This window comes from Amphiprion ocellaris, chromosome 8, assembly GCF_022539595.1.
Source record: "Amphiprion ocellaris isolate individual 3 ecotype Okinawa chromosome 8, ASM2253959v1, whole genome shotgun sequence".
NCBI classification, from domain to species: Eukaryota; Metazoa; Chordata; class Actinopteri; family Pomacentridae; genus Amphiprion; species Amphiprion ocellaris.
Window position 1 is genome coordinate 24,007,242 of NC_072773.1, and position 22,060 is coordinate 24,029,301.

The following is a 22,060-nucleotide window of genomic DNA, read 5'->3' on the forward strand; positions in this document are numbered from 1 at the left end:
ACGAAGGCACGAAGGCACGAAGGCACGAAGGCACGAAGGCACGAAGGCACGAAGGCACGAAGGCACGAAAAGATTTTTGTTTTGCCCAAATGTAAAAAAAAAAAAGCTTGAGCAGGGTGGGGGATCAAACCTGCACTCTCCAGGTTCCAAACCACCACTACCTCTGGACTACCAGTCCTACATACCCAAATACAGGCTTTTCTTCTATTCGTCAAGGCGGTGACATCAACACTGAAAGAAAAAAAAACAATCCACAAAATCAAAAAAAGAAGATAATCTACCTACAACTTTTAAAGAACACGCTAAAAAACACAATACTAAAAAGTCACACTCTTCTCCTCATCACTCATTTTTACATTTTAACACAATTTCAAAGCCACACAAATCACATTCTTCATGTCAAATCACTTCTCTTCACTACAAATGGGAGAGAACAGCAAACAAATAAAATACAACTTATGGCTTAAATATCTTCAAAATCTCTTTGCTATTCCTCTACATTCAAATTCCTCAACACCACTCAACAATCACCTGCAGGATCTCTTACTTCTTTCTTAGCTCTGACAAAACATCTTCAAGACTCTGAGAAGACAACTCATTTTCAACACATTTGCTGCTTCGTCTAAGTGTCCACACACATCTCCAGTCATCCACAGGCCTCACCACTGATCAGCTGCACAAACTTACATGTTAAACTTCTCCAAAGATAAAATACAGGCCCTTCTGTCTGATCACAACTTTTACTGGTGGCTCATATTTCAAGTACATTTCCTTGCAAAGTCTTTATTTTGGATTAAAGTGGGATCTGTGACCAGGCAGATCACTTGTTTATTCTTAGCATTTGGATTTCACTGACATTCCTGTCATGTAGAAAAATAGAAATATCTTTGCATTGATTCAGCTAAACTAACTGCAGACACTGAGAGGTGTAAAGTTCAACAAATGCTGTTTTTATTTACTTCACTGGTGACATCAGTAGATGCTTGCAGTGAAACCACCACTGCAAATATTTATGCATTTAAGTATTACAACTGAAAACTCCCTACAAACGTCCACTTCTAACACCACAAACATTGTCCAGAGGAAATGATATTAGCTGAACATAAAAACATGTAAAACAGCTCTGATGCTTTCATCCTGAGCTCCACTCAAACATTTCACTGTGCAGCAGCTCAGCAGTTTGTTTAAGAAAAGCATTTAGGTTTAATCTGTGAAGCCCAAAACCCACCAGCTTTGAAAAATGACACCATTTACCAGAGTCACAAACTGTAAAAACAGAAGGAATTGTTGGATTTTCTATGTGAATGTATCGCCTCTCTAGTTAACTCACCCGGTTACGTCTCCATCCTGACGCTGCTCTGCTGGACCGGAGCTTCTGGACCAGCCGGGTGGACCTTCCTTCACAGATCTTCCCGGTGGGAGTGATTCTGAGTCAGCCTTGGTTGACTGCAAACTCCTTAAAATGGACACATGAGAGGAAATCGTGGACAAATCGATACAACAGCTTGTTCGGTTTGTCCTGTTCTTAAATGGGTAGAAAACTGCTGAGAGCTCTCAGTTCAATTCAATTTTCAATTCAATTTTATTTATATAGCGCCAATTACAGTCAAATTGTCTCGAGACGCTTTACAGAACCCATATGCCTGACCCCCAGAGCAAGCCAAAAGGCGACAGTGGCAAGGAAAACACCCTTTTAACAGGGAAAAAAACCTCGAGCAGAACCCGGCTCTAATGTGGGGGGAACCATCTGCCTGCTGGCCGGGCGGGTTGAGAGGGACAGAAGAGGTAGAAAGGTAGAGATAGAGGGGTAGAGATAGAGAGGGGGGGGGGTGGGACACAAGGACCATAAAACACAGCCACACATCTGAAGCATTCAGCATCCAGCTCTGGGACCAGGGACACTCGGAGAAAGGACACAGAAAGAAACAGAGTGAATGTAATGCAATAATGGTATATGTAGTAAATACATAGGTAGTTAGAGAAGGGCTCAGTGCATCAAGAGAGGTTCCCCAGCAGCCTAGGCCTATAGCAGCATAACTAGGGGCAAACTAAAGGGACGTCAAGAGGGGAAGTCAGTTGTGCAAATGAAAACACCAGCATACCCCGTCAGGGTCCCCCAGTCAGCCCTAACTATAAGCTTTGTCGAAAAGGAAGGTTTTAAGCCTGGTCTTAAAAATAGAGAGGGTGTCCGCCTCCCGAACCCAAACTGGGAGCTGGTTCCACAGGAGAGGCGCCTGATAACTGAAGGCTCTGCCTCCCATTCTACTTTTAGAGATTCTAGGAACAACAAGTAAGCCTGCAGTCTGAGAGCGAAGAGTTCTGCTAGGATAATATGGTACTATCAGGTCTTTAAGATATGATGGAGATTGGTTGTTAAGAGCTTTATATGTCAGAAGAAGGATTTTGAATTCTATTCTAGATTTAACAGGAAGCCAATGAAGAGAATCCAATATAGGAGAAATATGATCTCTCTTGCTAACTCCCGTCAGTACTCTGGCTGCAGCATTTTGGATCAGCTGTAGATGTTTCAGAGAGCTATTGGGACAACCTGATAATAAGGAATTACAGTAGTCAAGCCTAGAAGTAACAAATGCATGGACTAGTTTTTCTGCATCACTCTGAGACAGGATGTTCCTGATTTTCACAATATTTCTCAGGTGGAAAAAGGAAGTCCTACAGATTTGTTTTATGTGCGAGTTAAAGGACATGTCCTGGTCAAAGATAACACCGAGGTTCCTCACAGTAGTACTGGAGGCCAATGTAATGCCATCCAGAGTAGCTATATGCTTTGAAAGCAATTCTCTAAGATGTTTGGGGCCAAATACAATGACTTCAGTCTTGTCTGAATTTAGTAGTAAGAAATTATAGGTCATCCAGGTCTTTATGTCCTTAAGACAATCTTGCAGTCTAGCTAGCTGATTAGTTTCATTTGGCTTCATAGATAAATACAATTGAGTGTCGTCAGCATAACAATGGAAATTAATACAGTGCTTCCTAATAATGTTGCCTAAGGGAAGCATGTATAATGTGAACAGTATTGGTCCTAAGACAGAACCCTGAGGAACTCCATGATTAACCCTAGTATGCTCAGAAGAGTCATTGTTGACATGCACAAACTGGAACCTGTCTGATAAGTAGGATTTAAACCAGTCCAGTGCTGTCCCTTTAATGCCAATAGAATGTTCTAGTCGCTGTAATAAAAGTTTGTGGTCGATTGTATCGAATGCTGCACTAAGGTCCAATAAAATAAGTATAGAGACCAGTCCATTATCTGACGCTATGAGAAGGTCATTAGTAACTTTCACCAGAACTGTTTCTGTGCTATGATGCACTCTGAAGCCTGACTGAAACTCTTCAAACAAGCTATTCCTTTGTAAATGTTCACATAATTGATTTGCAACTGTTCTTTCCAGAATTTTGGAGAGAAATGGGAGGTTGGAAACTGGTCTATAGTTGGCTAAAACATCTGGATCTAGAGTGGGCTTTTTAAGTAAAGGTTTGATTACAGCAACCTTAAAAGCCTGTGGTACATAACCTGTTACTAGAGAGAGATTAATCAGATCTAACATTGAGGAATCAGCTCTGACAGAGTGTTGCTCTGACTCCATGTGTGACTGAGGCTGGAGTGAACAGAGCTGCTGCTGCTCAGATGCAGCTTCTTATTAGCACAACAACAGACGCTGCGTTCACTACGTCTGTGGGTGTGGAGCTGATAAAGAGGATCTTCACCACTGACCTGAGCTGCTGCCACACGGTGAGACGTCCAACAGAGTCACTGAGCAGCTGATGATGAAGAAGATGAAGGCTTCAGGAGGAGGTGGAGGAGGAGAAGCTGCAGGGCCACATGAGACACTGAAGAGACAAACCAGAAATGATTCACACACTAGACATGAAGAAAAGAAAACATCAGAGAGTGTAAAATACAAGAATGAGTCCTGAACATCACAGGCGTAACCCATAGAGCTACATGACCACACATGTTCTGGTCTTGAAAATGTGTATTAATCCAATAGAAAGTCTAGGGGTAGGGTTAGGGTTGGAGAGGAAGGTCCTTACAGTTGTAATGAAAAAAATAGGGTAATTAATATTACACATAAATATTTTTAATGTTAATACTAAGCAGCCGAATATTCTGAGAAATTAATCCGTGGTTTTTCCTTCAGCCGTTGTAGATCTAGATAACCTAAAGGTACAGTGCAACCACAACGGCTGAAGGAAAAACCCCAACTTTATTCTAAGAATTTTTTGGCTAGTGTGACTTAATATTAAATTATGAAAAAATGTATAATTTTATATCCATGTTTTTGGTACATTGCTACTGTCAGGACCTTCCTCTGTATCCCGAACCCTACCCCTAGACTTTCTATTGGATTGATACACCTTTGCTGACAGCCAACATGTGTGATCATATAGCTCTGCGGGTTAAGCCACTGAAGCATGTAGTTGGTCCTCAATGCTGAGGCCCTGGTTCGATTCCCGCTCGCAACCCTGTGCTATATTAGTTGTTCTCATTCTTATTTCTACCCCATTGTCTGGCTGTCTCTCACTACGCCCTATCCATCAATTAACTGCAAAAGACTACAACACTTATTTACAAATTTCCTGTTTATTTATTAAATACAATTCTTTAATTTCTTACATCTTTTTTCCCCCCATACTTTATAAAAGTTTAATTGTCTTAACTTTTTCCCATTTATTTAATTGCTTCTTTTTTATGTATTTTCTTTCTTTAATCTTCTTCTTCTTTCTAGAATTTAACACCAACCTTCAATTTTGGGTCATTTTTAGACATTTTGAAAAGCTATCAACTCAAACAGGGTAACACCGACAGAGCTGAAATTCAGCCAGGATGTACTCCAGGCATGGGTGATCAAAAGTTATCAAAATGCTCCACAAAAGTCTGAGGGCGTGGCCATGGCAGGCTCCCAAACTTTGATGCTTCGACATGACACATCAACTGCTGTGTAACTGCCCTAAACATACTCTAATCTGCCTCAAACTTTACATGTATGATCAGAGTCCCGCCCTGATGACATTCACATGCTGAAATACAGCCACAGTCATAACGCCACCTGGTGGATAGAAGGAAAAGCTCTATAACTAGCTTGGACATGGTCCGATCTGCCTGAAATGTTGTATGTGTCATCAGAGTGCGGACGTGATCACATCCATAGGCCAATATACACTCTCGGTCGCAGCGCCACCTGGTGGACGTGCGTGGATTCGACGACGAGCATGGATGCGAGGACCCGTCCAACGCTGCTTGCAGCTTTAATTTTTAACTTGAGTTTGGACTCAATAGTTTTTGTCAGGAGGTTGGACTTTAGGCTTTGTGCTGGAGGGTTGAACCCTGATTTCCAAGATGTTCAAAGTGTACAGACCTCTTGAGTCCTGAGGAGATGAGCTTTCACACAGTCTGAGGGCTGAAATTTTCGAAGTTTCACAGTAGTTGTCTGTAAACTAGAACCTTCAGATAGTCCAAGGACTCGTGTCTTCTATGTCCATGTGTAGTTGTCTGTTAGTTTGAAATGTCAGATAGTCTGAGGACTGAAATGTGCAAAGTGTCTTAGTACTTCTCTGTTAGTTAGAAATTTCTGTTTAATCGAAGCCTTAAAAGTTGTGAACATGAGTCTTGATTTCACATTTAGAGTATCCATTTGAGTTTTGGTGAGACGTTCACCTGTGTGCTATTTAGAAATGGTCCAGAAACTTTGATTGTATTCACTGAAAAGTATAGTTAGTGGTGATCAGAAGGTAACATTAGTTTGATCAATGATTTCAACTATTAGTAGACTTTATGAGGGAAGCAGTTTTGAGAAAAGAGTTATTAGTAAATCAATTCATAGTGCAACCCAGAACATTGAAAGAGGAAGTGTTTGAAGAAACAACTAGATGTTTTTGTTTCAGAATAGAAAACGTTTTAAGATATTTAAATTTATTAGTTTTTTTTGGATTTTGTTATTGTGTCTTCTGTGTAATTAGATATTCAAAAGTGTCACTGGTGTTTTTCCAATTTTTTGTCTGTTTTTAGATTAATCTTAAAAGTTTAGTCTTGGTCTTTTGTCATTCTTCATGATTTTATAATATTAGATTAGATGTACAAATATTTTGTCTTTTTAATGTGTAATTGTATATTTAAAGTTTTCATAGTAAATTGTGTTTAATTCCTAGTGAAAGTGTTATTGTCTTTAAGATGTTATTTTGTAAAGAAACATTTAACTATTTAAATAAGTGTAGTAGTGTCTTTCACTTTTTGTTTGTATAGGTGTAGTGAGAGACAGCCAGACAACGGGGTTAGAAATAAGAGGTAGGCCAGCTCATACAGCATGGGGTGTACAAGCGGGAGTCGAACCCGGGCCTCAGCGGTGGGGACCTAGTACATACGTCAGAGGCATAACCCGTAGAGCTACATGAGCACACATGTTCTGGCCTTGAAAACGTGTATAAATCCAATAGAAAGTCTAGGGGTAGGGTTAGGGTTGGAGAGGAAGGTCCTTACAGTTGTAATGAAAAAAATAGGGTAATTAATATTACACATAAATATTTTTAATGTTAATACTAAGCAGCCGAATATTCTGAGAAATTAATCCGTGGTTTTTCCTTCAGCGTCGTGGTTGAACGTCACCGTTAGGTTTACTAGATCGACGACGCTGAAGGAAAAACCATAACTTTATTTTACAAATTTTTTGGTTGGAGTGGCTTATTATTAAATTATGAAAAAAATTTAATTTTTATATCCATTCTTTTGGTACATTGCTACTGTCAGGACCTTCCTCTCCAACCCGAACCCTACCCCTAAACTTTCTATTGGATGAATACACGTTTAAAAGCAATATGTGTGTACATATAGCTTAATGGGTTAAGCCACTCACGCATGTACTAGGTCCCCAACGCTGAGGCCCGCGTTCGATTCCGGCTCGCAACCCCGTGCTGTATGAGTTGTTCTCATTATTATTTCTACCCCGTTGTCTGGCTGTCTCTCACTACACCTATCCATCAATTAACTGCAAAAGACTACAACACTTATTTACAAATTTCCTGTTTATTTATTAAATACAATTCTTTAATTTCTTACATCTTTTTTCCCCCCATACTTTATAAAAGTTTAATTGTCTTAACTTTTTTCCCATTTATTTAATTGCTTCTTTTTTATGTATTTTCTTTCTTTAATCTTCTTCTTCTTTCTAGAATTTCACACCAACCTTAAATTTTGGGTCATTTTTAGACATTTTGAAAAGCTATCAACTCAAACAGGGTAACACCGACAGATATGAAATTCAGCCAGGATGTACTCCAGGCATGGGTGATCAAAAGTTATCAAAACGCTCTGCAAAAGTCTGAGGGCGTGGAAATGGCGAGCCACGGAATGCGGCCATTTTGAAATATGATTCATATTTTGGACAATTTTGTAATTTTTGGACATTTTCAAAAGCTATTAACTCAAACACCGTAACCACGAGAGAGCTCAAATTTGGCCAGGATGGACACCAGTCATGGTTGATCAAAAGTTATCAAAATGCTCCACAAAAGTCTGAGGGCGTGGCCATGGCAGGCTCCCAAACTTTGATGCTTTGACATGACACATCAACTGCTGTGTAACTGCCCTAAACATACTCTAATCTGCCTCAAACTTTACATGTATGATCAGAGTCCCGCCCTGATGACATTCACATGCTGAAATACAGCCACAGTCATAGCGCCACCTGGTGGATAGAAGGAAAAGCTCTATAACTAGCCTGGACATGGTCCGATCTGCCTGAAATGTTATATGTGTCATCAGAGTTCGGACGTGATCACATCCATAGGCCAATATACACTCTCGGTCGCAGCGCCACCTGGTGGATGGACAGGACAAGCTCTATAAGTAGCCTGAACACGCTCCAATCTGCCTGAAATTTTACACGTGATCAGAGTCCGGCCATCATCGCATCCACAGGCCGACATGCACTCTCGGTCGCAGCGCCACCTGGTGGACGTGCGTGGATTCGACGACCAGCATGGATGCGAGGACCCGTCCAACGCTGCTTGCAGCTTTAATTTGCTTTGTTACTAGTAGAGCCCTGACACATTTAGCAAACACAAAGACTGGAAAAAGGAAAACAGCTAACCAGAATCTGTCCAAAGGTAATAAAAATCTTTCAAGCAGCGGCTCTAAATCACGCTGTTAATCTGTAATTCATTAAATCAGGAAATGTACATTTAAATTCCATAAAAAAAACATCCAAATCTGGCAGCCAGGAGCCCATAAAACTCCATAATGTTCAAAAACTGTAAAATTAGTTAAAATGTTGACAAAAATCAAATACAACACATTACTATTTGTAAAATAAACGTTTTTGATTTGGACTTGATGTACATTTTGATCTATTTTTTAAGTCAGTGTGTAAATAATATAATTTCTCTGTGATTTTACAAAATATTTTTTGTAATTTAGCAAAACAATGAACATCTGTAAAGTAACACTTAGAAATGACTTAGTTTTTTCAATCAATAATATACATAATGCTTCTTTTTAATAAGTATGTAAAAATTATAGATTTTGTAAAAATAGTTTTTAAAAATGTAATTTCACCTTCAAACATTGTAAAGGAATAAATTCCCATTCATAAAGATATTGGTTTTTCATGTGGATGGAGGTTACAGTTTTAGTCTCTGTGGTTGTTGTTTTGTGTTAACATGTAAAGTAATACTTGTTTCTTCTTACTAGTTGTTGTTTGTAATTTAACAAAATAAAACAAACAACAAACTATATATATATATATATATATATATATATATATATATATATATATATATAGAGAGAGAGAGAGAGAGAGAGCAAGAGAGAGAGATGTAGATATAGATATATAGATATAGATATACTACCAGTCAAAAGTTTGGGCACACTTTCTCATTCAATGGTTTTTATTTAATTACTTTCTTAATACTGAAGACATCAAAACTATAAAAGAATGCATTTATGTTATAAACAAAAAAGTGTTATTCTTCCGTATTAATCTACAATGTCGAAAATAATACAAATAATTAAAAATCATTGAATGAGGTGTGTCCAAATTTGTGACTGATAGTGCATATATACAATTAAAACTGTAGACTTATTAATTTATTTTACAGTGTTGGCATACTTCACAGCACTTGGCCAAGACATAGATCAGCAAATACATGTATTCTTGTGCTCTTTTGGACAGAGCCAGGCTGTTTCTTCTGTTTAATGCTGAGTTAAGTGTCTCCAGAAAGCACCTTAACCCTCGTGTCGTCCTGCGTGTCAAAATTGACCCATTTTAAAGTTTAAAAATGTGGGAAAAAAATATGTTCACTGTGAAACGTCTGATGTCCACATTTTCAACATTTTTGGGAAATCTTTGAAAATTTTTTGGTGGAAAAAAGAAATGTTAAAAATGTTTCTAAATTTGCTGGATTTTGGCAGATTTTTATGTGAATGTTCTTAAGAGAATATTAGAAGTTTTATTGATATATATGTAATCACTTTATATTTTTTAAGGATTTTTTTGAAGACTTTTATTCATTTTTTGAAAATATTTACTAGAATTTTCTTGCCAAATTTGGGGGATTTTTTGCTGAATTTCTGGACTTTTTTCAGGCGTGGAAACAATATTTTTTGGTGCCTGTAAATGAGGACAACAGGAGGGTTAATATTTAACATAACTACCATTGTTCATTTTTTTTTACAACATTTGACCATAAGATTACACTTTCCCTTTTTCTTTTCTTTTTTAGTTCATTCATATTAGCAAAAATATCGTTATTTTGCAGATATTTGCCATTATTTAAAATAAAGAATATGTGTATTATGGATTAAAAATGGCTGAAAGGGGTGCTAATGTTCATTTGTTTAATGTAAAAAAAAAAACTGTACATAATATCGACATAAAAATAAACATCTGAAATGTACTATTGCTACTTTGTCTGAAGTTTACCACGTGAATGCTTCCTCCAGCCCTGTTAGTAACAACAGGGCGTCGTGCACGTCCCTCCTCCGTGCTCGTTCTGCGCAGCGCTCATTGGTTAGCGCCACAATATAAAGTTCCGCAGTGACTCCTTCACTGACTGCCGCTGAACTGCTTCAGCACCGACTCACCGAGCTCAGAGTCGGACCGAGACGCTCGTCTGGAGGATTTACCGAAACTTTCCGCCGCCTTCTGCCCCCGAACGTGTCAGTTTGTGTCACCATGAAGGAGAGGAGACTCCCGCAGCCTTTCGTAGCGAGGTGTAAGCTGGTGCTGGTCGGGGACGTCCAATGCGGTAAAACAGCGATGCTCCAAGTCCTGGTGAAGGACTGCTACCCAGAGGTACGAGCTTCCTGCCTCACATCCTGTCTGCAGTCATTTCAGCATCAGTAGTGGAAACTGCAGCCCGGAAAATCATTACAAATATACAGCTGGTGTTGGATGCTTTTAATATAATTATAATCCTCAGAAGATTCCTGCAGTAAATTACACTTTTTGGTGTTTTTAGGTGTAATTGCCCCTTAAATTAAATCTATATAAATCACATTGTAAGCATTGTTAATACCATAGAGTCTGTAAAATTACTGGATGTAATATTTATAGTAAATGTAGCTTTATTTTCATCCAATCTTTACATCCGAAACATATAAAATATTCCAGACACCATGTGAGCTGCACATTTGAGTGCACACAAGAATGTATTCATTTTTTTTAGACATTTTTTAGATTTCATTTTTTAGGAAAGCTCATTTTGATTAAAGAAAAATGCACAACTGTTCAGATCTGTTTGTCCTTTCCGCTAAATAATTCTGCATTCAAGATTTCCTAGATTTTATCTGACACGCTCAGACTGTACAAGCACTGAAATGCAAAGTGACTAGTGAGATATGGTGAAAACATTCCCATAAAAACTGAAAAAAACTGAAAAATGACGTGTACAGTTGTTTTTTTTTAACCTAAAATGCTGTCTACATTGTACATATTTCACACATTTCGAAGATGGCCAGACTCATGAAGTCCATCAGTGGTCATTAGTGACGTTAGGATTTTTGACGATTAGTGGTGAATAAGTTAATCATTTTTTGGTATGTTTGCCTGTATTTCCAGACTTACGTCCCTACTGTGTTTGAGAACTACACAGCCTGTCTGGAGCTTGAAGATCAGCGTGTGGAGCTCAGCCTCTGGGACACATCAGGTGAGGGTTAAGCTCTGCTTTTCCATTTTAATGTGAATTCACTGCAACTGCATGTCGTGCAAAGCTGGGATCTCCTCGTCCTTCAGTCTTTGACTCGCTGCCAGTTTAAAACACTTCCCAAACCTTTACATCCGAGATCCAGCATCGAGTCAAAGCAGTCGGTTTCGGTATTTGTTAATGAGTTAAGATTGGGAACTTGGTTACCCTCCCAACATCACAGCCGGCCTGGAGTCGGGTAACGACTGTAAATGAAGCCACCTCTGGTCCATTGTTTTGTTTACAGTCTTATTAGGGCTGTTTACCCAGACGTCACTATCTGTCCATCCTGTTTTGATGCAGTTAAGCAGCTTTTCACTGCTGTGAAATCTGCTAAGAGATCTTCCCTGGTGGGTTGGTGAAAGCAGAGAACAACAGGCCTGAGATATAAGCCTGCTTGGATTAACTTCAGGACATCTGGGGCCTGAAATCCACAGCTTTACATGTAATGATCCAGATCTGGATAAAAAATGGGATCCGAGTGTTTGAGGAACAGGAAAGTCGGATCCAAGATCTGATTCATGACTTTATGTAAAGTGTGGCCCAACAGAAATCTTACTGTTTTTTTTTTTTGTGGTATTAAGAATAAATCAGTATTATTGGATCTATAAGCATTTTTGTTAATAATCTACCAATATTTTTTGGCATCATTGATTGTTTTGCTTTTAAAATGCAAAGAAAAAATCAGCAAATTGTCATTTTCAGAAGCTGAAGGTGGGATCCAAACCCCTGAAATACCCTGTTTAGAAGGATAGGAATAAGAAAAACAGGAAATCTTAAAGAAAAGTTGACCTAAAAAATAACTGAAAGTACTAATCAACTGTCTACTGATGGATTAATTAACTTTATCGTTTGTTTTAGTCCTTGCAAGGGTGTGGCATGAACTGACCTTTATAATGACTTTAGTTTGAAGGAGTTCAGGTCCATGGTAGCGTCTTTGTTTTGTATGCTGGTTATATTGGTGCATTCACATCAGGGTGTGAACCTTCTGAGTGAGTAAAGCTCAGATTTAGCTTATCTGCTGCATTTAATTTATCTGACCTCTGGCCTCAAAGTCAATTGACCAAAGATCAAGCTGTCACATACTATGTTCCCTAAGTCACACCCCATTTTAAATGATTTTTTTAATCATAAATGCATGTTAGAGATAAAACAAATAGTTAACAGAAAATTTATCTGAAGTTCTTTTAATACTCAAATAATCTTTTGATTTAGAGATTTCTAACAGAAATACCAATACATTTCTGGTTCCAGGATTTTCTCCATTTCATATCATTTTAAACTGAAGATCTTTCAGTTTTGGGTCCAGGTCAAACAAAACAATACAAAAGAAGATGTCTGCACAACCTCTGCTATTCTAAAAATAGACATTTTAAAATGTTTTATAGGTGAAACGATTAATCAATGGCAAGAAAAATGCAGTTTAATTAAGAATTATCACAAATTTTTGATGTTTGGATCCCAGTGTTTGAGTACGTCTAGTGTGGTGGGTGAGTAGGTTAATTACTGCAGCCTACTGACCTTAAATGTACAGAAAAATTACGTAAATGAGATCAATAGGAAAAACCCGTCCGGCACTGCATGGATTTGTTTCATAACAGTGTGGACTCGGGCTTTGTGTTGGGAGGAAGTTGAGCAGTGCCAGTTGGCCTGCAGAGGGGTTGTTTCACAGGGGAGAGGGGGAAGCCTCGTCCATGCAGGGGGTGGAAGTCTGCGATCGAGCGTGTGTGTGTTTGTGCGTGTGCTTTGTTTTACTACATGTGTGTTTGTGCGTGCACTTTGTTTTACTACGTGTGTGTTTGTGTGGCGTACAGTGACTGTGAACAGAAGGCACAAGTGAGGGATACTGAGAGAGAAGACATGCATGACCTCCTCGCTGCCTTATGGTGTGTGCTGCCTAAAAAAAAAAAGGGTCTTATGTAACCGAAACCGGCACTGAACTAATGTAGGTTTGTGCGTTTGTCTCCCACGAAGGAAAAACTTTCTGGACACTCACCCTTGTCCAGAGGAAACATTGCATAAGATGGATTTACATTTGCAGCACACATATATATCAGCATTTCCTGAAGCCCAATTTGGCATCTAAAGATATTCATGTTTCAGTGGAAAATCCTAACATTGAGAAGCTGGATCTTGAGAATATTTGGCATTTTTGCTTGACAATTTGTATAAGTCGCTGAGTTAATTACTAAAATTGTCAGTTCAGCTTCTGTTGATTGACTATTTCAACTCTAATAATATCACTCTAAATGTCCTTCTCCAATAAACTATGATTTTTCACGTAAAGTTAACATTTAACCCTATTTTCTATGTGTCTCGCAAACCTGTTCACATCAAAAGGCTCCACCGTGTATATTCCAGCTTGTGTTGCATCTTTTATCAAGCCAATCTCATCTTTCTGTTGGTGCACGAAGACGTTCGGCCTTTTCTTTGACAGCGGAGCAGACACTTTGAACAGATCTGCTCATGTTTGCTCAACTGAAAGCGTTGTGTGTTTGTGTGAGTGTGTTTGCGTGTCCAGGCGGGGGGCTGCTTGTGTGTGGGAGGTGGTAGGTGCTCCAAGTTGTGTCCTCTTTAGATCCGTCTGCCTCCTCTTTCTCAAGCCTTACATCACCCTGTATGGTTATGTGACGACCGCTTTGATTCCCACTAAAAGAAATGTTACTGATAGTCGTTGTGTAAGTCGTCCTACTTTGCAGATTCCAGTCAAAAATTGAGACGAACTGAACAAACCGGGAGGGTTTTCTTGAATAACAGTGTGTTTTGATGAAAGTTTAACATTTTGTTATTCAGCAAGACAACATGATTGTTGGTCAGCCCCAGTAGGAGCCCAATGAAAGTGTCTATTCCTGGTACAATTAGATCCTCTTATACAGTGTTTGCAAGGAAAGCTTCTTGTGCACATTTGGCCCCTGAGGACAGAAGTAGGAAATTAAATCTCGGTGTTGGTGTGCTGAGTGACTAGGTGGCAGAGGGAAGACAATAGAGAGCGGACATCCTGTCAGTCTGTTTTTAGCACGAGGGCCTTCCTGAGAGTTAAACATAAACTCGTGCTGTTTATGGAAATGTGAGCAAAGTATGTTTCCCACGTGCCATCAGTTCACTTTCTCACAACCAAGGTGTTGCATTTATGGGACAATAATCAGCATCGACTGTCTGAAGGAGATGATGAAGGGAATGAGATTTTAGTTTATAAGTGGCTAAATGTGTGTTGATAATATGTGTGTGTGTCAGTAATATCTGAAATGTAAAAAGATGCACCTTCCCTGTTGCAACTGAAGTTTACATGGAGCCAACAGCACCATGAATGACTTTTTCTTGCTTCTAATTAGCATGATTTCTACAAGTGGCACAAACATGACATCAGGATGCAGTGGCAAACTAAATGTGATAGACATGCATATTATCATCCAATGGCTTTATAAAGTTATAAAGTTTGCTGGTTTTTATTCAGTTTTGCACAAGTTATCCTTGTATTGGGCTGTGAAAGTTTGTCAGCATGTGCAAATGTGAAGCTTAGGAACAATTGGCAACTTCTGAATTAATCTTGAAAGAAACATTTTGGGAAATATGAGAGTTATGTGAAGATTTCTACCAGTCTAATATATGTGTGTTAATTATATGGCTACAGCTCACAGCAGTTTTGACTTTGGGCAGGAATTAGCTTAGCTCTGTCTGTCAAACAGAAGCTTTGCAATCTGAAATACAACTTCGCTCAAGCTGTGCAAACATTAAGTAGATAACAAAATCATCCTGTAATTAGATTTAAAGCCCACAAATTAACATATTTTATTTTGTTTATGAATTCTGTACAAATACAACTGTGTAAAAATGCAGTTTTACAGGGACTGTGTGCAGTTTTCAGGTGTTACAGTGTCTAACTAGAAAACAGTCCACAGAAATGTGCCATTTTCTTTGGACCGACTGACCGTATAACAGCAATTGTTACTGTTAATTAGTTTTATTGCTGGACAGAGCCAGTCAAGCTGATTCCTCATTTTTAAGCCAAGTTAACCTGCTTCTATTTACCACAGAGACATGAGAGTGGGGTGTAGCTCCCTTTTCAATTTTGGTTTAAGCTTTTGTTTTATGAGACCTAGTCTAGTTGTCTTCAATATGTATATTTATTTGTCAAGACATAAATTTAATTTAATAGATTTTGCTCTGATCTAAATCATACGACAAGTAAAAATGTAAAGAGCATACTTCATGCAGGTTTTCTGTCAACATTTGTAAATAAAGTTTGCTGCTGACTAATAACTGAATGCTATAATCACTGAAGAGTTGCACCGGTTGACTCAGTTAGTTTAGTTTAGTTTTTTGGAATATTTCCCTTCCGTGGGAAGGCTTGAAGCTGAGTGAAATTATTTGTTTTCTGCTGAGTTTGGCAGGGGTGTATGTGTTTGTAATGTGTTAATTTGAGGAGGATGGTTGTGAAGGAACATTATAATAGTGTCAGCTGGAGAAAGAGCAGTTTTGTTTCTGTTTGTGCTTGCTGACAAAGGATAAAAAAAACTTTGCTGTGTCCTAAACTGCATTGTTATGAAACCAAAGCTTTATTGAGACACTTGTTTGTCCCACTAGGTTCTCCATACTACGACAACGTCAGGCCGCTCTGCTACAGCGACTCAGATGCAGTGCTCTTATGCTTCGACATCAGCCGACCAGACACAGTAGACGGAGCTCTGAAGAAGGTCTGAATAGTTGCAGTTTATTTTAGGTGGCAGATCAATAATCTGCCCTCCTTCACATTCACTCTTTATACTTTCACTCTGGTGACACCTGTTTCTTGTCTTTGCAGTGGAAAGCAGAGATCCAGGACTTCTGCCCCAGCACTCGAATCCTACTAATAGGCTGCAAGACAGACCTGCGCACAGACGTTTGCACGCGCATGGAGCTGTCCAATCAGAAACAGGCTCCGATCTCCCACGAACAGGTTTGTTTCCTGACCGTTCAGACCTTGTGTCTCCTGGCTACAACATGCCTCTTTTATTTTTGCTCATCTCTTCCGTCATCTCACAGGGTTCGTCCTTGGCCAAGCAGCTCGGAGCAGAGGCCTACTTGGAGTGTTCAGCCTTCACGTCAGAGAAGAGCATCCACAGCGTTTTCCGTACTGCGGCTCTGGCCTGCATGAACAAACTCCAGCCTGCCAACAAACCCAGCCCAGTGCGCCGCCTCTCCAAGAGACTCCTACACCTGCCCAGCAAGACGGAGCTGCTCTCCTCCACCTTCAGCAAGGACAAGTCCAAGAGCTGCTCTATCATGTGAATACTGCTGAGACCAGGCTGCAGAAAAAAAAGAGAAAGAAAGGACAAGTGAACTGTACTGCAGCTGGTTCAGTGGGGACGTGGGGTGTGCAAGGGAAAGAGAGCCATGATGTGGATTTCTGCAAAGCCTCTCTTCCCTTTGCAGCATCCTCCCTAAATTCCAAATAGATCAGTACACGCTCTATATTCAGCTCTGACGCTCAAGTTTTCATCATGACTTGTCACCAGCGCACAATTTCTGCAGAAAGAAATTGTTTGATGTTCAGTTAAACCATTTTTTTACAAGCAGAGCGTAACAGGCACTTTAAGGTGCAGACCCACGTAAAGGTTGCAGTGAGTCAGCTTGAATAAGGTCAGTACCTTCGCTTGCCGTGGAGGAAGTGGTTGTAAACACTGCATTTGACTGCATTAAGCTGATGAGACCCATTTGAAATTCCGATAGCAGTGCCCTTTCCCATCCATCTCTTTGTCTGAATGTCTGTTTAAGGTCACGCTATGGGCTGAGTGACGAGATGAAATGTAAAATCTGACAGTGACAGGAACTGGTGACTACAGAAATGCGGCTCGGGGAATTTAAAACAGCGTTCCTTGAAGGAAATTATTCCCTGGCTGACCCCTCACGGTATTTAGTTCGAAAATTAAAGCTGACAGTGGAGAAAAGGTGTCGAGAAGGGAGGGATTTGGCAAGCAGTGTTCATTTGCAAAGTCGGTGGGAGGACACACCGAGAGCACATCTGAAGGAGCTCAATGTGACTCAGCACTCACATGAGCTACAAAAGGGGGGACATGCTGTTAATAACAAACACACATACAAAGAACTGGGCCATATAAACACTGTCTGAACATGTCTTTCTGAGATTCCCTCCCATTAGCCATCACCACAGCAGCTTTATTTGCTCAGTGTTACTAACAATAAGCCTTGCTTTTAGTGGTGTTACACTGATGAATCATCTCTGTAGCCAGCTGAATGGAAAACACTTTTTTATACATGTCTGTGAAAATGAAGTCATTCTTTGTGTTTAGAGATATGACAAAGATTTCTTCTCTGGACTAGTTAATGTTAATGTACCACAAAGACTTTGAACATCTTGGGACCATAAATTAGTGCTTCACAAGCTCCAGGTTCTCAGCCAAAGGACTATTCCACTGATTTAGCATTGCACACCAATACAACGTGCCGACTGACAAAGGAGAATTAAAAAGAACAGTCCAAATTGATACAGCAGAACCAGAAATGTCTGACTTTTTTTTTCTACACTTGCTTATCTTTGGCTCCTACTTTACCCACAGTGCATCTCAAGTGGCACAAATTTGATCAAGGATTCAATTATGTTATGCTCAAGCCCTGGGCTCTGTGCTGACTTTGTCTTTGCAGCCGAACCATGTTACTCCAACTTCATCACATAATGCACACTGGAACACAACACATTTTTACCACACAGTCATTGTTTAAGGAGTGGCTGTAGAACTGAATACATTCTTCTAAGCATTATAAACTCCACAAAAAAAGCTATTTGATATTATTTTTTAGGCTAATGCGCTTTCTCTGTGGGCCTAAAATGTTGAATGTCTGCTGAACATCCGGCTAATTCATGGAGGACACTTGGAAAAGTTTTTATCTGAATGTGCCACTGAGCAGCTTTCATTTTAATGAATGAGGAGCCATCTCATCAGTTATTCACTTCTCTTTAATACGTCCAGCTAATGTAGCCCTGCAGCTATTGATGTATTCAGGACACTGGATAGCAGAAAATGATGAATGCTCACTTGAATGGAAATTGCTCACCTGGTGCACGAGCCACAGTGAGTTTTGTAGCTTCCAGGTTTGCCTCGGTGTGATAAAGCTCATTGCACGTGTTATTAACTTTTCCCGCTCAGCCTTCAGACTTTGTATTGGAGCAAATGATACCTTTTTTTAGAGGCTGCAGATGTGTTGCAAAAATCGAACATCTGAGGATTAAAAAAATCATTGTAGAAAGATTAAAAACCAACCTTGTTTGCAGGTGGAGATGTCCTGTCAACAGTTTTGCAGACGTCTCATTTGTAATTGTTGTCTACGGGGAAAGTGCTTTTGGGGTTGTAGAGGATTTTTTTTCATTATTGCTAAATTGCAAGTGACCGCTGCAAAGCTTTCATCTACTCTCTCTTTAGTGCATTCATGCCCACTGACCTTAAAGATGAGCAGCACACTACAGAGGTGTGTTGAGCTGAACTCCACACAGACCCCACGCTGACTCAAGTGACCTCATTTCAGGCACTTTCTTAGATTTCCTGCAGCTTCATCCAACTTTTCCCACATAAACAGTAGTATACCCCAAGTCTTTTAACTGACCTTGATGTGCAAAAGTGGTGGAGTTCACCTTCAAGCTAAAATAAGTCTTAAGAGCGATCAGACAATAAGACTAAATGCCCCTGAAAGGATACAGTGATACACAAAGGTTGAGTTGAACCACACAAACAGGCTGGTCCTGTCTTTTCCCTTCCTGTTTTCTCTTTTTATGCCTCAGATATATTTTATTTCATTTCGCAACTACCCTAAAAAAAAATCTTCTCATTTTTCACTTTTAAAAGATAATTTCCTTCTGCTGGATGTTTCGTTCTACTTGCTCGTGGCCGTCGCTGGTGTTTTTGTAGCTGTTGACGTTGTTCTCGTATTCACTGGAGTCTTCTGGCGTTAGCGGCTGTTGACAGCTCGGCTAATGGAGGACTTGATGATTTGTAGGTCTGCACCGAGAAGCCCGGCGATGTGCAGAACACTGGAATTTAACGCGTTGCCTAGCAACAGTGCGAGCAGGGGCAGTTCCTGTCTCTCCCAGAGAGGGAGGGATGGGTCTCGGAGAGGGCGCCTCACCTTTTATTTGTAGCATTAGACAGAAGCCACAGCAAAGGTGATGATTGGACATATAAGACAGCAGCGGACTGCTGGAGATGTTTGCGTTGGCTGGAGGAAGCCCATGCTAGTAGCAGCCACGGGTGGGTTGTCTGAAGCGTGGCTCTGTAGCTCTGCTGCAGTCCTCCTTCACTTCTCCGTCCTGTCTGGAGCATCCTGCCATAAACGAGTTGTCCGATATGCAACCATGATGGCACAGTTTCCCTCTTGTCTTGTTTTTTGCAAACAGATGTGTTTTGTTGTACATATCCTTCCTCGTAAAACTGTTTATTAGAAAGCCCTGAAAAGAATGTTACTGGAGCAAAACTGTGTGCTTGTGTGAAGTTGCCTACTATGGCTTAAATTATTAACTGAATTCTGTATTTGTTATTGTCATATGCTACTTTCTTTTTAATCTTTTATTTGAATAAATATGTCTGAAGTTAATTTGCTAGTTGGTGTTCATTTCTGTGATAAAGTGATTAAAGTTGGGCTAAACGTTGGTGGATGTAGTGTTAAGACAAGCCAGTTTTATTTTCATGGCCTTAGTCCAAATTCAGATATGAAAAATTCTCCAAAAACCCCTTTTATGCAAATTATTGAAAGAATACTTGCAGCTTAGGAGGGATCCCTCCTCCAGGACAGACAGACATGCAATAGGTTTTGGCTCTATTAATCCCTGATAATGGGGAAATACGTGTAATGGTGACATACTAATTATTTATTATAGACTTTCCAGGCAAGATATCCACAACTTGGGCAGCAAACTTTGTCTTTTATCTCTTCAGTCATGTCAAAGCACACCAGCTTTCACTTTTCACACAGTGTTACGAGCTGTATCAGATTCAAGAAAATGATTATTTGGGTGTATTTAATCAAATTCAAGGCTTCCAGAGAGAAGAGAAGGATGATAACTTGGCAGCACTTTGTCTATTTTGTCTTAAGAATAAATGATGATATATCGTCCTGGTCAAGGGCATGGTCAGTTTACATTGCTCACTAAGATATACCAACATACTGATAGCACATTATTCTACTGCACGCCTGAATAAAAGCTGCACACAATCTAAAAAAAAAAAACTGCACTAAACCTGTGCAGTTCACAAGGCTGTCTGGGAATCACAGTGAACTTTTTGTGTGGTCCCTGAAGACTGTGTGGCCTACAATAACATGATGATGGCAGCTACAAGCCGGTGGATGTTATATCGCTGAAGCATGAACACAGCCTTAAGGGGTCAACCCTACCCCCAACACACAAACACACATCCAATGCCACATGCATATATTACAGTACAAATATGATTAATTCTGAAAACTTGCCTCTTTCTATTGTATTATTTGGAGGGGAAATGCATTTGTTGTTTGATTATCAGTTTATCCTTGTTTAGCAACCAATTTGCATGCACCTGCTATTCATAAATCTTTCACTAATATACTGCATCAGGTCCACCTTATGATCCTAATAACTACTGGGCAGTTTTATTAGTGATACAGTGAAGGCTTTCACCTTTAAATATTAAGAAATGACTTGAATAAAGCAATATGTAGACAGTATTACAAGGTCTAACCTTCCAAAATAGCATTTTTAAGAGGTTTTAAATTCATAGGAATACACAGGAAAATATGTGTATTTTACACATAATATTTATGTAGTGTAGAATGAGGATATCAGAATATGCTGTTTTCTGATTTGATAGTTTTATGTCATTATTAAATACGATAGGTTTTTAATCATGTCACCATATGTTGTCTGCGTTTTATAGTTGCTTGCAAGCCAACATTAGCTTGCTAAAACCGTTACCTAACCATACTTAAGGGTTGTTAGTTACCGGGTGTAAATATTTAACAATATTTAGAGTGAATATAAAATGATTTAACTATGCTTTCTTGACAATAATTTAGAAAATTTGTCAAAAGAAGTCAGTCAGTAAAATGGAGATCATCAGAGTACAGTGAATGCACCTTAAGTGATCAACTGTATCTGAAAGGTCCAGCTACTGGTGAATCGGTATTCTTGGCTATAACGATACCATGAAGACAAAAGAACACTCCAAGCAACTCAGTAACAAAAAAAAACTTAAAAAGTACAGTCAAATCCATCAGAAATGGTAGGAATAGTGCACCAGTAAATCTGCATAGAACAGACTGTCCTGGGTCACTGTGCATGAAAAGACTAGTGAGGGAGGCCACCAAGACTTACAAGCTTACAAGACCATGGATACAATACTGTCACTTGTTATTCACCAGTCAAAGCTTTTTGGGAGAGGCCACTGTTGAAAAAAGCTAATTTTAAATCTCAAGTACAGTTCACCAGAAGGCATGTGAGAGACTCTGAAATCGATTGGAAAAAAATTCTTTGGTCTGATGACATCAAAACTGAGCTTTATTGCCATCAGACTGGATGCAATATTTGGTGGAAATGAAACACCGTGGATCATCACAAACACACCATCCCCACAATGAAGCATGGTGGTGGCAGCATCACGATGTGGAGATGTTTCTCAGGAGCAGGCCTTGGTGGGCTTGTAAAGGTAGAGGGTAAAATGAATGCAGCAAAGTATCGGGAAATCCTGAATGACAACCTGATGCAGTCTGCAAGAGAGGTGAACTTCAAAGAAGATCTTTTTTCCAACAAGACAGCGACCTACAGCAAAGCTACACAGTGGCCAAGTCAGAGCCCAGACGTCAATCCACTTGAGACTTTGTGGCTGGACTTGAAACAGGG

At 39.6% G+C, this 22,060-nt stretch overlaps 1 protein-coding gene and 1 long non-coding RNA gene across 2 annotated transcripts; one reads left to right on the forward strand and one right to left on the reverse strand.

The window, feature by feature from the left end:
* LOC129349558 (uncharacterized) lies at positions 1–10,283 on the reverse strand. Its single transcript, XR_008602611.1, has 3 exons — positions 9,939–10,283; positions 3,737–3,852; positions 1–1,456 (listed from the first exon to the last, which is right to left on the reverse strand). It is a non-coding gene; the product is annotated as an uncharacterized LOC129349558 (long non-coding RNA).
* Positions 10,052–19,782, forward strand: LOC111570398 (rho-related GTP-binding protein Rho6-like). The gene is made up of 5 exons (XM_023273146.3): positions 10,052–10,310; positions 11,076–11,163; positions 15,784–15,893; positions 16,001–16,135; positions 16,222–19,782. Exons 1-5 carry the CDS (start codon positions 10,191–10,193, stop codon positions 16,465–16,467), a joined length of 699 nt encoding a protein of 232 aa, XP_023128914.1. The 5' UTR covers positions 10,052–10,190; the 3' UTR covers positions 16,468–19,782.
* Positions 19,783–22,060: the final 2,278 nt, after the last annotated feature.